The sequence below is a fragment of the Symphalangus syndactylus genome, chromosome 14 (genome assembly GCF_028878055.3).
Source record: "Symphalangus syndactylus isolate Jambi chromosome 14, NHGRI_mSymSyn1-v2.1_pri, whole genome shotgun sequence".
Classification (NCBI taxonomy): domain Eukaryota; kingdom Metazoa; phylum Chordata; class Mammalia; order Primates; family Hylobatidae; genus Symphalangus; species Symphalangus syndactylus.
Window position 1 is genome coordinate 111198760 of NC_072436.2, and position 15541 is coordinate 111214300.

Consider the following 15541-nt stretch of genomic DNA (forward strand, 5'->3'; position numbering starts at 1 on the left):
GAGGAAGGGAAAGACTTTTTAATCCAGAAAACCGGGGAACTTGCAGGAGGCATCTGGTCTACTGGTGGCCAGGGCAGCCTACTGCTCCCTTGGGCAACACCCACCCCACACCCCCGGGCGGGCCCAAGTGCAATCACACCTGTGGATAACGAATCTACCCCGTGAGGAAACCCATCGAAGCCAAATAACTCAGAACACCAAACTTGTACCTTTTCAGACTAAGCTTTTATTTTTTTGATATTACAAACCAGTTTTCTTTATTCACAAACCACTGTAAGTGATATAAACACTAATTTCTAAAGACAGATATACACATTTTCTGGGTTTGCAGATTGCGTGATGTGTGTGTGTTAAGTCACTATATGCCACACATAATATTAATTTTCCATAATTCATAATAGCAATAGTTATTTAGATAAATGAAAACATTCCAAATAAATACTGTTTAAAAAAAATCCAAAATGTTTGTTTACATCTCTGACATACATTTTAAAATGACTTATTGGCATCTTGGAGTGCCTAGACAAAAGATTCTGCAACATCAGTTGGCACCCACTTACTCTAAATGATTTTATTAAAACTACATACAGTCATGGGGGAAAGTACAGCTCATTGATGAAAATCAAAACCGCAAATGAATTTTACTTTAACCAACACAGTAAGAATTCTATGTTTGTGATTCGAAACACAGTACAAATTCTGGATTTTGAAATCTGAGGCAGTTGGGAGAAATTTATTCTCCGTAGCCCCCTGCTCCTACTCTTTCTTCCCTCTGGAGGATGCCATAGTATTTTAATAACTTCTTTCCTTTAAGAACATCAACCAGGCACCCATTGCCATAACAATGTTTCCCAGGTGGGGGAATGAGAATGTCTTAGTGATGTTATAAAACACCCCCTTGCCCCTCCCCTCACCCACCCAAAGAAGTCTGGTGAAAAGAACACTTTGTATGCTTTTGGCTGATAAGCAGCTCCCCCCTCCCCGTTTTCTCTTTTCAAGATCACTATCATCTGTCTTAGATACCCAAGCTACAGAAACTTTTTCAAATCTTGTGAAACTTTATTGATGGTTTAATATCCAACTGATCTTACGGCATGCACATAGGATGGCAAGAGAAAGCTGGATCACACATTTTTTTTTAAGTTTTGTTTGGTTTTGTTTTAAAGCAGTTGTTACAGCGGATTGGCAGCTTCACAGCGGTGAGAGTTGATAACTTACTGAAGTGCGTGCCACAAGGCCTGCACTGTACACATGAGGACTTAACCTATGGCAGCAAAACTACCCAGGGACAGCCTGCTGCTGTTGTTTTTATTTAAATACAAAAACAGGAAGACCCGTGACAGATACCCTAACTTAAGTTAACTTGTAAACAGGACAACGTGGAAAGTTCAAACAGAAGTACAAACTGCAATTTTTCGGCTGTGTCACTCTGGCCCTGCATCCGAGAAAGGTGGGGAGACTTTGTTCTTTTGGGATGAAGAGGGTGGATCTACTTTTTTTTTTCTTTTTTTTGCATCCTTCTGACAAGTGTCCTGGGCCTTGGAGACAGAACTAAAGAGATCATTTTGAGATAATCCTTGGGTATGGGAAAGAGGTGGAAGGGCAGGATCTCACGGACTGAAAAATTGCAGATTGTTCACACAACGCAGTCACGTTTCAAAAAGTACCAAGCTGATGAAAATACCATGATTATCTCAATGATTGCAATACTTGTAAAATGCGTCTATAAATCCAAATATGATTATCATGTAATTCCATAAAAATTATACGTCTGTCTCTAACAGTTGTTCTACTAGGCTAAAACTAAAGCTTCATAGACTGTTTCTAGAACTTAACAACTCCACTGCACAGATGTAAATTTTATACATTTTTTTTCAACTGGTACAAAGAATTTAAGTTTTTATTACTTTCTTTTTTTGGAAAAAAAGAAAAAAATAGAAACAGTGCTTTTTATCACCTTTTTATTAATGTTATTTTTCCCTCCCATAATATAAAAGTCAGCAATGATATCAATAATTTATTATACTGGAAGAAATATAAAAAGAATGCTTGTTGATGGCCTAACTAGCGGGTTTTTTTTTTTTTTTTTTTTTTTTTCCCTAAATAGCGACTGGTTAAGAAGCTGAATACTGCCGGGTGGAATGGTTTAAAGGGTGGGTTTGCACAGCTTCATTCAACTCAGATGCACAAGTGCTACTAGAAGCACCCCCTTAACAACATAACCTTTGGCTTGAACTGGCAATGAGTAACTTAGAACCATTGATAAATGATTGTTGGTGCAGTGGGTCGTTTAGATTCATCAGTTACATTATTTTTTTTTTTCTTTCAGCCAAACCCCAGTTCCAATCCCTTAAGCCCCTCCCAACCTCCCCTTTCACAAAACAAAATAATGCAGATGCAGAAAAAAATGACTACTGTAGTCACTTACACTCTTCCCAAACAGCTGATAACCCCAGTAGCTTAATATTCAGCATATATAATTCATTTACATAATATAGCACTCTGGATATGGCCCTAAACCAGTTTTTATTCATTATCTAGCATCTGTCTAGATCAACCACAAGAACTCCTACAGCCAGCAACCAAACTACAGAACCTTCAGAAATTAAAGACCCACAATATTAAAATACACAGAACAAAATATCTGAGGTATAAGATAAAAAATGTAATTTTTTTCCTTTTTATTTGTTTTTTTTTTTTTTTTTTTTTTTTTAGAGTTGCTAAAATGATGTACTACTGCATGTATTGCAATACTCAGGCCTCGGAAAGCTTCCTTTCTCCCCACATTGGAAGGTTTTTATGGTTTTGTCATTTAGTATGGAGCAAAACGGTTGTATCCCCCTCGGTATATACTAGCCTGCAATGAAGAAAGAACGAGACCCACATCATCAGCATGGCTCCTAGTCTTGGCATCAGTCAAAGGTGCAAAAGCATTCTGAAACAAAGCAATTTGAGGGGTGTGTTTTTTACATTTTCCTTTTGCAACATGTGGATCATCAAAAAGACTAATGTGAAAAATAGACACTCAAAACCAACCGAAATGGAGGCACCCACTACCCATCCCAGGTCATTCTTGGAGAACTAAAGATAGGGCCATTCCTGACCTTCCCCAATAGCTCCTCCTAAAGAAATTCCCTGCAAAACCAAATTCTGTCAGCCAGTCCTCTTAGCTAAAAGGACTCTGTTATAAGCTGGACAACGGAAGGATTTTCACTGTCTCATTTTTTTATAACAGAATAATCTACACTTGAGGTTGAATTTGGACAACTTATTGAATGTAATTCAACTCTCCAACACATTCCTCATGTAGACTAGGTGTTGAAGCAGAGTTGTTGAATGCAGAATTGGGATGAAAATCTCAATCTACTTCTTACTTGACTTGGCTCTGCAAGCTGTATGGAATCTGATCTTGAGAAGGCAGTTGTGGAGTTGTACAGATGAATTGCTTGATGTAATTAAGCTTGTGCAAAACGGTGTTTCCAAATCATGGCTGAATTTCTATGACTGAGCTTCAGTGAACTGTCTGGCCATGGCTTTAATGGCTACAAGGTGGCACTTAACGATTTCCTTTTTCTAAAAGTATTGGCAATTCAAATGAATGCCTATGGGGATTCATTTTTAGGATAAGGACTGATATTCTTAATCCAAGCAGAAAACTGCATGCCAAAGCTTTGTAATGATTGCATATGCTCTCACGTGATGGGCACGTCTTACTGTACTCAAGAGTTTCAGTGCATAGAAGTTTGAACAAGTACAGGCAAGTTCACCCCACCCTGACCTCCCATTTTTTACCCTCCCCCCACCCCCTCCCAAAACAAAAACCCAGACCTGCCCCAAAACAAAAGACAACCCCCAAACCCAGCTGATTCCTTCTACTTTCTTATGTACTAGGTACACACACAAAGTGTGCCCCTCTCTATTTTCTTTCCTGGGCGACTATGACTTTAAACATGAATTGTAATAGGGGAGGAGAGGCAGTCAGATTCTCAGCTGCCTGACAGCAGAGGCCTGGAAGTGTGCAGCTTAGCTCCTCTGAAGTCTGTGCTGGGGCTGGAACCTTGGGGCTATGTGAATGAGCAGCAAGGGAGGAAAAAAAAAAGAAAAAAAGTTCTGCATTGACACTGCATTCTGTTAGTGATGGATTTAATTATCAAAATGACTAATTATTCCATTAAGGTAAGTGCTCTGCTAGGTGAGACTTGCAAAATTAGAAATATAATAACTTACATGCACTACATTGCCAAGAAATTAAGACATTTATCAAGTTTACTGGGAGGATTAAAGTGGCATTTTAGCTGCTGTTAGCACAAGAGACAAATTCAATTAAGGGGAAGTGAGAGGACGTCAACCCGTACTGAGGTCCCAGCTGGGGAAAGGGAAGGGAGGCAGGAAGAAGTGAGGACAAGGAGAAGCTGGTACTCACCATGGCACCAACGCCGTAGGTGGGGGCTGGAGCAAGTGCGTGGTGGTAGGGGTCGGCAGCATAAACTCGTCCGTAACTGAAAGGAAAATAGAGGTGAAGATTGATCCATAGTATACAATTAATTACAAAACAGTAACAATCATAAAATCCAAAATACCAAGACAGTATGCAGGGGCCCTACTCATCTTGGAGTGAGAAACAAACTCTACTCTGCCATGTAATAGATTTCATCTGTACACAATGCATTTTTTGTGCATTTAACATGGCTGATATTGCTATGTTTAACACATAAATACATATATACACATATACACATGTACATATATATAATTTTCCCTGCCTCCCCCTATAATACTGTTTCTACACTGCTCAAGTAGCTGCCTTAGAGAATGAGGTAGGCAAGAAAGAAACAACTTGAAGTATTAAGCCCAGCACCCACAGAGGGTGTACTAATTCTCAAGAGAGAGTGCCTTTTTCTCCTGATTGAGCTGTCACCGTTAAAGTGAAATAGGGTGAATCAGAAAGGGTGAAGTGAACCTGTCGGAAGTTAGTGTCTACCATTTTAGAATGGAAATGAACAAGTATATTTGAATGGAAGTACCCTTGAAGGGTCTGTGGGACCCCCATTCCCATTCAGTCAGACTGATTTGCTTTTGATCCTATTATTCCAGAACTTCTGTCTCATTCATCGATGGCCAGGTTCTGGGAAGGGAGAGGCATTTGAAACAACAAATCTTAATGACATTTACTCATCTTTGTGTTTTTCTGTCTCTACCATCCTACTACCTGCCATGGTTTCTGGTATAGGCTTTAGAATAAAAATGGAGAAGAGATGGAAACCAAATGGTACTGAATGCCTACTAAATATCTGGAAGTGAATTTTTTTCTAAGGAATCAGATGTGAAGTCACTTGCTCAAGGTCACATAACTAGACAGAGCAGTTCCTTATTTTTGGGGGGGTGGCGGTTGGGAGGGGGGAGACAAAGTCTTGCTATGTTGCTCAGGCTGGTTCAAAACTCCAGGGTTCAAGTAATCTACCCACCTCAGCCTCTCAAAGTGTTAAGATTACAGGCGTGAGCCACTGCAACCAGCCTGATCCTTGAATCTCTTAGGGCAACTTGCGTGCTTGGTCCACCGTATCCTGTGCCCGTACTTGTTTGCCCTGCCAGGTATTTTCCTGGAGATAGTTTGAATGCTGCTATCTTAATACTGACTGAAGCTGGCGTCCTTCCTTGAAAGCTGATCCTGGAATGGATTCCTGTGCAAGTGACTTAACGAATGGGGTGCCCTCTAGAGGGAAGAGAGGGGCAAGTAGGTCAGAGCAAGGGAAAAAAAAAAAGGCAAGATCTGAGATGAAGACTATCTGCCACCTGATCCTGTGAGTTTCATGCCACAGCCGGTTCCACCTGGAGGCAAGTGGATTGGCTTTTTAATGCCTACATAAGTTTTCAGCATTAGCTGTGGGCTTTCCTGAGGGGTGAGTGATGCCACTGAGTTAAAGTGGCTTCCTCTGACATGGGGCAGTTTTCTGGAGAAGGGAACAGCTGTACTGTTAGCAACCAACATTCACAGCAGCTCGGGATACTGGGATCTACATGGTTTTTTGATTCTTTGACCATTTCCTGAATGAAGGAACAAGGCTGGAAGAAATGGTTTGTCTGCATTATCAACCTTAAGCTCATCTCTCATCCCTTAGAGTCCAATTTGCATGTACCTTTTCCCTCTCCTTTCCTGTTTTCCCCCATTTTCCTTCCAGGCTTTCTCATGGTTGGTAGATAAGTGATACCAATCCAATACGTGCTTGACCCCCTCCCACCATGGAGTCCGGGAAGGTGAAGAAAGCAGGATGATGGACCTTCTCAGACTCCAAGTTAGACACCAGGTGGAATAAAACCATTTGATTAGCCCAGGTTTGCATGGGGCATGTTCCAACTCTCAAGCCCGTCTGCGTGTGTCAAAGGGCACTGAGTGCAAATAATCTAGCTGAGGCTTTCAGCTTCAAGAGGATTCTCCTGATCTTCAAACAATGACATGAAGGGATGCCTCTCTTCTGAGGCGAATCTGTCTCTTGCCTTTCATTCTTTGGGGACACCCTTCAGTCCTTCTTATCAAAAATGGACTTTAATCGAACATTATCCTTCTCTCTGGGAGGAAAACAGGTATAGATCCAAGGGCAGATGTGTTAAAAAGTTTTTGAAAAAATAACATCTTCAGAGACGTCACTCCTGAGACCTGGGCCTTCACCCACTTAACTAGAAGTACATAGTAACAGGTGTAAAAGGAAAATTATAATCTTGGTATTGGTTTTTATTTCATGAGAGAATGAAGTCCGTGATTGGTCCAGAGAAAAATCTGTTAATAGGGTTATTTTTAACGTACTTTCATTTGGCAAAGCTGTTTCATAAATAGGATATAAACTACAAAGGCAAACTGAAATCCTCGAGACTTTGTTAAGCGATGTTATGGCATGGTGTTACTTCAAAACAAATGTGAAAAGATGCAAATTCAGATATTTTAAAAATTGGGGGAATGGTTTTACTGTGGCAATAATTTTTTCTTCTGGCGGGACACTATATGGGCAGTTTGAATGTATTTAATGAAAGCATAGCTCCCACCTTTTCCTACTGCATACTTTAATAGTAAATTCTATTACACTGGGCATATAGTTTCAACCTTTGTGGGAAAAGCCAAGGTAACAATTCGGCAGTATTCTCTTCTAAAATACAGCAGCACTGAACTATTCCTCAGATATGAGCTGGCTTCTTTTCTCCTCAGGGTGACCTCTACCTTCAGAATCCAATGGTTTTATTATGATTAATAAATTTCATTTCCACAGAGGAAAAGAGACCATGTCAGCTCACACTGAAAGCAAGGAGGCTTCTTTTCAAATGCTAATTTCTAAACATGCCCTTGTGTGACACTACAATTTAGACACAAGGTTATTAGGGAAGATGTGGACTTGAGTGCTACGTTTGCAGCAGATATGCCAAGCACGTCAGCAATCTGATGTCCTCAGAGCTGGCTAAGCATAGCCTGGGGACAGTGCGCAGCAATGCCCAGGACGTCCACAGGAATGAGGGGAAGATGTCTTACGGTCGCTATGTTAGGACATGACCTGCAATATGGTCATCCTCCACACCATGCATCCCTGGCCAAAGTGGGCAGTAGTACAGTCAGATCATGATGATCTCCATGTGCCCACTTCCCATTCATCAGTAATTTTACTCCATGCATACGATGACTACACGCCACTAGTTCATCAAAACCAACTCAACAGCCAGACTTTTTTCAACTCTTGATCCTTCAAACCAGCAGCTATTTACATGTATCAAATCTCTCAAGTCTGTCCATCTATCCACTTAAATATAAATCTATATAAATTTAATCCTATCATTCCCTGCTTAAAAGCCTTCGTTTTCCATCGATCCTAGAATAAAATCCAAACTTGAATAAGCTGCCTCTGTCCCTCTTTCAATCTTCATCTTCCTTCCCTTGGTTACTGTGCTCCAGGCACATAGGATTTTTTAAAAATTTAATATATTTTTGAGACAGTCTTGTCTGTTGCCCAGGCTGGAGTGCAGTGGCGCAATCTCAGCTCACTGCAAGCTCTGCCTCCCGGGTTCACGCCATTCTCCTGCCTCAGCCTCCTGAGTAGCTGGGATTACAGGTGCCCGCCACCATGCCCGGCTAATTTTTGTATTTTTAGTACAGACGGGGCTTCACTGTGTTAGCCAGGATGGTCTTGATCTCCTGACCTCGTGATCCTCCTGCCTCCCGCCTCCCAAAGTGCTGGGATTACAGGCGTGAGCCACCATGCCCTGCCCACACAGCCTTTCTTAATCGTTCCTGCACACATGCAAATCCGTCCTCTGCTTAGTCTTGGCACTTGCTCACCCTCTGCCTGACTTTCATCTTTTATGTTTCAAATCAAATGTCCCTTCCCTAGAGAGATGAAGGGGATGCTTCTTTCTCTGGCTCTCTGCCTTTTTTTTTTTTTCTTTTGAGACAGTCTTGCTCTGTCACCTAGGCTGGAGTGCAGTGACATGATCTCAACTCACTCTAACCTCTGCCTCCTGGGTTGCTGGGATTACAGCCACCCATCACCACGCCTGGCTAATTTTTCTATTTTCAGCATACAGGTTTTCACCATGTTGGCCAGGCTGGTCTCGAACTCATAACCTCAAATGATCTGCCCACCTTGGCCTCCCAAAGTGCTAGGCTTACAGACATGGGCTACCACACCCAGCCTGACTGGTCTTCTTTTTAAGGGCACTTTCCAACTTCATCCCTTCATCCCTACCCCTTCATTGTTGTATAGCAACTCTAATAATCTTATTTCCCACTCCACCTGGTCATTTACCTTTCATCCTCCTGGAATGAGAGCTCCATGGAGGCTGGGGCAGTGTCTATTTTGTCTGCTGTTGCATCCCCGATGTCTAACACAGTGCAGGTAGAGAGGGGCAGGCCAATGGTACCGCAAGAGAGGATGCAGCAAGACAAAGGAGTAAAGAGAGAAATGGGGCCTGGGAGAGGCACTCATGCCCGTAATTATGATCCCATTAGTAGAATCTATCAGTAGAAAGATTCTTTCCGATACACTTTGTGAAGATTGTGGGTCAGCTGCTCCCAGACACATTCAGGATGCTTCAAGACAGAAGAAAACTTTCTGGGGACTCTAAAAACAGTGTATAATTTTTACATCGTCTCTGTGAGTTTGCAAAACACTGGCCAAGTTGCCATAAAACTCATTAAAAGTCTTTAGGGAAAAACTAAACAAATGCATAAAAGAGGATTGCTTTCCTGGCTAACTCACCATGGCTTGCAACCATCATGAGACCTCATCTTTTTGACCTTTAGCAGCAAGTTAAAACTGGGAAGCAACCCAAGGCCTTGGAGATTCAGGACTTGGGGCAAGAAGATCCAGGTTTGAGTTCTGCTTTTATGATGTCCTTGCTCTCATGACTTGGACAGAGCATGCTCTCTGAGCCTCATCTTCCTCATTTGTAAAGCAGTAGTTTTCTGACTGAGCCCTACCTAATTCAAGGTGCATTCAAGAAAGCCAGGTAAATATTAAGCCACCTACAGATAGAGGAGATTATGATACATGGCTTCTTAGATGGTATTTCACAAACCAATCTCTCCCTCCTTGCCCAGACTTTTGGACTGCAGAGGGAAGTGAAAAATTCTATTCTAATAGAATTGCATGCAGCTCTACCGATCAAATTACAGATGCTTTTGGAGTCGAGATCTAATTTATGAGTTACAGATATAGTTTAAATGGATATACTTACTTGAACTTAAGGTCGTGTTGGAACAAAATGAATAAATATGAACCCATGTTTGTTAAAGTACTTTATCAACTCTACTGAGACATGTAAGGAAGAAGTACTATGTACATCTAGTTGAAACAAGCTGGATGCTAATGAAATACAATGGGCCCATGTTGGTACTCCACACCAGGGTTTTAACACAATTTTCTTATAGGGCCACAGTAAGAACACTAATTAATTTCACTATATTTTACTCCCTGTTTTGATGAGGAGTGTTTATGCCCTGGGAACTTTTATTCTTCCATTAGTATCATCTCCCCATACTTCGCACCCCAGAGATAGCTGGGTGAATCCTGTGGAGCATAAAGTTGAGTGAAATCTGCTCCTTTCTCAGATGAAGTTCAAAAGGTAGCAAAGACATCATCTTAAGCAGCCAAATTGCAGCAAGAAAGTGCATGGGCTTGGTACCCCTGCCAACACAGAGAAGGGCTGCAGAGTATGCATTCAAAATAGGATGTCTCACCAGGGATCAATGAATGGCTCTGGTCTCTGCAATGCAATTAGGGACTACAGTGCCTCCTTCATCCTTATATCTAAGACATAGTATTTGGAAAAATGAATCCATGCAAGTCACACGCTTCCATACAGCATACCACCAGGGCACCAACCATGGTTCAATGGTTCTAAAAGCATGCTCTTTGGAGAGCCATGGTCTAGCTAAAGGGATGGTCTCTTTCACTTCCCTGGGTAGGGTCAAATGAGATCTAGTAGTTCTGGTGTCCACCCCCTGGTTGGGGTGCTCTGGGGCACCAGGTAAGAAGGGGGACATCAGAAGGTAACCTGCACCCAGGAAGAAGTGATTGTCATCCCACTCAGATATTCATCCTATTTCATAGCCCTCATTTTTGGGGTTTGAGGACTTTTCCAAATGAAAAATAAATGATGTGTTGAAGACAGTCCTTTCGTTTGCATTGTTGCTGCTATCATTACCAATGAGTTGTTGCTTTTCCCCATCTGGAGGAACTGCATCTGGAACATACATTCCAGACCAAGTGTTCTGTGTTTGGACAAAATGCTCAGCTTTCAGCAATTCTCAGGGGCTGGAAAGGAGTCACAGCCAATATCGGCCAGGAAAAGAAAGAACAAGACCAGAGGGAGGAGGGCACATGGCTTCTGAGTTCTACAGCACTGCCCCAGCTACTGCTTTACTTCCTTCTCTCATCCAACTACTAATAAATGAATCCATTATCAATCATAAAGTGTTATGGGCATTTATGTCACTAAATGAAAATGCAGCAAAACAGTAAGATCTCACAGTCCTACTGAAAGAGGCTGAAGGCTTCCGACGAATCCTTTGGCAATTCTGCAGCTGCAGACTGACAGGTCCCCTCAGCTTGTGGGGATTCTGTGGGGTCAGAATGGAGACAAAGGCTCACTTCAAAGGATAAAGAAATGTAGACCAGAATATGGGACCTCACAGAAGGCCTTCCAAAAATTCCCAGCTTGGGACACCTCAGTATATCTCTGAAATGCTCAGCCTTTTACCTTCATGCCAATAAATATTTACCAGACAATCAAAATCTCCATTTTCAAATCCCAGAATCCCACAAATTTCAGGTTGTAAGGTCCGGGCTAATCCCAGTGTGCATCCATTTGAGAAGATGTTTGGGTAATTATGGCCAAGATTTAAATCTTGCAGGAGAGTCATTCAAGGAAAGGACAAGCTATCTCAGTCCACTATGCAGATACATGGAGAGACAACAAACAGGTGCCAACCAGCCCACCTCTGCCCCACAGGAAGATTTGAGAAGGTTTCCAGAACCTCAGGCCACACACCCTGGTTTGCTGCAACACGGAAAAACCCTCCTGAAAGCATTAAGATAACTACTTGGATGTACTGGGAAATTGAGAAAGCAACGGTTTTTCTAGGAAATGTACCTGCTCACTTTCACTCTACAAGGGTCAACTGAGTTCTGGACTTCAGATCTGCTGCTCAGTTAGTGAACTTAGCGAATGTGTTCATGAGGGAACTACTCCTCCGTGGTTACCGTAGCCTTCTCCTAGTTTTAATTTGAGCAATGACTTTTATCCATTTATTGACCATGGGGGTGATCAAGCTCACTTATCCTGAAAGCTTCTCAAGATACTTAAGTCAGAGGAACAAAGCCAGTCCCTAAACACCTAGAAGAGCAGTCCCGGCCTCCTTGGCACCAGGGACCAGTTTTGTGGAAGATGGTTTTTCCACAGACCAGGGAGGTGGGGAATACTTTCAGGAAAAAACTGTTCCACTTCAGATCATCAGGCATTAGATTCTCAAAAGGAAGTGTGTAACCTAGATGCCTCACGTGCACACTTCAGAGTAGGGTTTGTGCTCCCATGAGAATCTAATGGTGCCGCTGATCAGATAGGAGGTGGAGCTCAGGCAGTTATGTGATTGAGAGGGGGCGGCTGCAAACAGGAAGCGTTGCTCACCCCCCACCCCGCTCACCACCTGCTGTGTGTCCAGTTGGGGACCCCTGACCTAGAAAATGACTAAAAATGCAGCAAAATCTCCAAAAATCATACAAGTAGAAGTGGAAGAAATGCTCCAAGATAACATGGAATCATCTCTACTTGGCTCTGTTGGAGTTTCATTGCTAACTTCCTTAGCTTGTCTTTAAAGTGCTTATCTTCAGAAATCACTTAGCACATTTTTCAGCCTCGTGATTTCCCTGCCTCCCGTGAGAAGTAGGAGGGAACACATCTGAGCTTTTTAGACCCTACATGGGAAGCCACAGAACTTGCTTTTTTTTGTGCATGGATACCTGTCATACATCAGAACTATGCATACATAGTACACACACAAATCCAACACTATGGCATCTAAAAGACTCAGTCCATTTACCCATAGCAAATCAGATCACATCATCTTTTCTCTATCCCACCAATGCCATTCAAAACCTATTCCTATTCTGAATCCCAACAGCAGCTTTGAAGGAAAGCAGAATAGCAGCCACTCTCGTAGTAGAGAAGACAGAGTAAGTAAGTCCCACTTTTGGTGATGAAATTCTCCTGCCCTAGAATACCTCCTCTAAAAAAGGAGCTGTAGGCACATTCTCTTTAATGCAGAGCTCAAGGCCATCCTTCTCTTAGAAATTTCATTTCTCCTTTCTCTTTCTCTACTCCTGCTCTACCAAAATCACTAAGAATGTTTATTGTGCTTTGAAATCACCATGGCACCCCAGCTATAGTTTACCCCACAGGAGGAAAAACAAATTGTATCCCTCATGAGATTTTCAATACCCTTCCATGAAGCAGGGTTGAACAGCAGCTGGGGATCCCTCAGAGTGAGAATTTCTCGAGTCAAACACTGACTGTTACTTCTTCCTAAGTTATCTCAAAGTTCTTCTCTCTGAGTTGGTTATACCATCTATAAATGGAGATGCTAATGGTGCATCCTGATCATACAAGGCTACAGTGAGGGTGAGAGGAGGGTTATGGTTACCAGTTAAGGACCAAACAAGTATCAGTTATTAAGATTGACAGGATTGCAGCTGTTGCCCCTTGTCTATTTTATGTGGGATCAGTGAGCTTCCCGGTAAAGCTCCGGGCGTTCGTGTGTCAGAGCTACCCCTGAATTGGGTTGATGATCCAAAGTCTTATCTACTGGGATCTCCCATCCTCAAAGCAAGCAGCTCAAAGATTGAGACAAAACAAGCAGGGTGAGAAGTAGGGAGGTTCTGGCCCCTGAACCCGAAGGAATGTCCCTCTACAGCACTAACACACCCACCTATCACCAGGAGGCAACGTTAAAATGCAATACCAAGACACTGACAATGTCCACAATATCTGTCACAACATCTTAACTCCTGGTGAACATCCCTCACCTCCAAATGACCAGTTCTTGGGGACACACAAACTCAATATTCATTTGAGCCAAATGAAAAATGTGGTTCTAAAATGGGATTGAGAGAAATATAATGAAAGCCACACATGCAAGACATATGTCATTTTAAATTTTACAGTAACCACATTTTAAAAAGTAAAACAGGTGAACTCATTGTTATTTTTTCCAGAATATTCAAACTGTCATCACTACAATGTGTAACTCACAATTAATGGTATATTTTACATAATTTTTGTACTAAGTTTTGGAAATCCAACATGCATTTTTTACTTACAACTCATCCTGCTGTGGACTGGCCACATCTCAAGGGCTCCACAGCCACACGTGAACACAACTTCAGCAAGTCCTATTGTGTGCTCTTTTTACCATTGAAACGAAAAAGGTCGGCTGGGTGTGGTGGGCCCGTGCCTGTACTCCCAGGACTTTGGTAGGCCAAAGGGGCAAGATGGCTTCAGGCCAGGAGTTTCAGATCAGCCTGAGCATAGAGCAAGACCCCATTTCTTCAAAAAATTAAGATATTAGCTGGGGGTGGTAGTACATGCCTGTAGTCCCAGCTACTAGGCAGGGTGAAGTGGGAGGATCGCTTGATCCCAGGAGGTCCAGGCTTACAGTAAGCGAAGATCAGGCTATTGCACTGAACTCTCCAGCATGGATGACAGAGACCCTATCTCAAAAAGAAGAGGTTCCTGATTGATCAGTTAGTGTTTCCCAAGGTGTGAGGTCTTTTCTATTACAATTATCTGGGGCAACTTGTTAGAATGCAGATTTCCAGGCTCCCTCTCCAGACCTATGAATCACAATCTCAGGGGCAGGGGAAGAAGACAAAACAGGTTCTGCATTTGTAACAAGTTCTCCAGGTGACTTTCATGCATTCTTCTAGAATTTGATACCCACCATTCCATTTTTTAAAATTCTGCATGCATGGATACACCACTTTCCCACTTAGGCTAATTCAGACTATCTAGATATCTTTAATTTTCACAAATTAATTGATTAAACACACTTTATAGGGTACTGTTATTGCATGTAGCAAGCCTGAGACTATGCCTCATATACAGAAGGTTCTCAATAAGTGGAAGTATTTTTCCTAAGTTCCTTTGCTTATATGCCCCCTTAGCTCCCTATACTTCCCCTATTATAATACATATCACACTTTATTCGAAACGGACCAATTAGCCACAAATCAATTTACTGCATGACAACTTTGCTGAATAATCAAATCGCTAAAATGCAGGAAAGACAATTAGATGAGACTTGCTGAAGGATCAATTAGAGGAATGGCCAATTTGGAAACTTCTTCTAAATATTAAACATCACCTAAAGTTTTAATGCAGCTGCCAGCATGTGTAGGTTGAGAAGTGGGGATAGAAAAACGACAGGTGCTGATGACACCTCCTTGTACCCCTGAACTTGCTTCTAATTGGTAACTTGGGTAGCAACCTGTCCCACAGAGAACAGTTTCAACAGCTTTGGCAGATTGTTCATTTGGTCAAGGCTTTTTTGCAGACCCCAACCCTAACCCCACATGGTTGTGTCCCATACTCATCAGGAACCGAAATGAAAATGTGTCCCCAGATTTGCAAAGGGAATGTGTGGTGGGTCCTGGCATGGTGGATAGGGCCTATCTTCCTGTTACTCCCAGCCTCCGCCTACCCCCTTTATACATACACACACACCCTCACACACCCTTTGGGCAGGGGATAGCTGGGAGCTTTCCACTTGAACTCTGTGTCTAAAACAACTATTTCAACCTGTCGGGTGGTTTTCAGGGACTAGGATGTTGTTAATTGATTTTCGGCCACTAACTTTCAGCAAAAAGATGTCTGGTGAATTAACGTAGAACACACTTGGCCTGTTTAATCCTCTGTCTTTCATAATACACAACATGCTTCCTGACCTGACATCTGCTACTTCTATCCCCACAACCACACCAGTACTCTCAGCACATGGAACTAAACATAT

General features: G+C 42.2%; 1 protein-coding gene across 42 annotated transcripts in view; it reads right to left on the bottom strand.

Annotated features, from left to right (window-relative positions):
* Nucleotides 1-203: 203 nt before the first annotated feature.
* Nucleotides 204-15541, bottom strand: part of RBFOX1 (RNA binding fox-1 homolog 1) — a 2507416-nt gene continuing 2492078 nt past the window's right edge. For 27 of the 42 annotated variants that reach the window (XM_055240471.1, XM_055240470.1, XM_055240504.1 and 24 more), the window contains 2 exons: nt 4424-4499; nt 204-2935 (listed from right to left, as the gene is read on the bottom strand). In XM_055240471.1, coding sequence (XP_055096446.1) covers nt 2813-2935; nt 4424-4499 — 199 coding nt within the window. In that variant the 3' untranslated portion in view covers nt 204-2812. Of the gene's footprint in view, nt 4065-4423; nt 4500-15541 lie in introns of all 42 variants that reach the window. The other 15 variants (XM_055240511.1, XM_055240474.2, XM_055240486.2 and 12 more) reach the window with 7 other exon arrangements.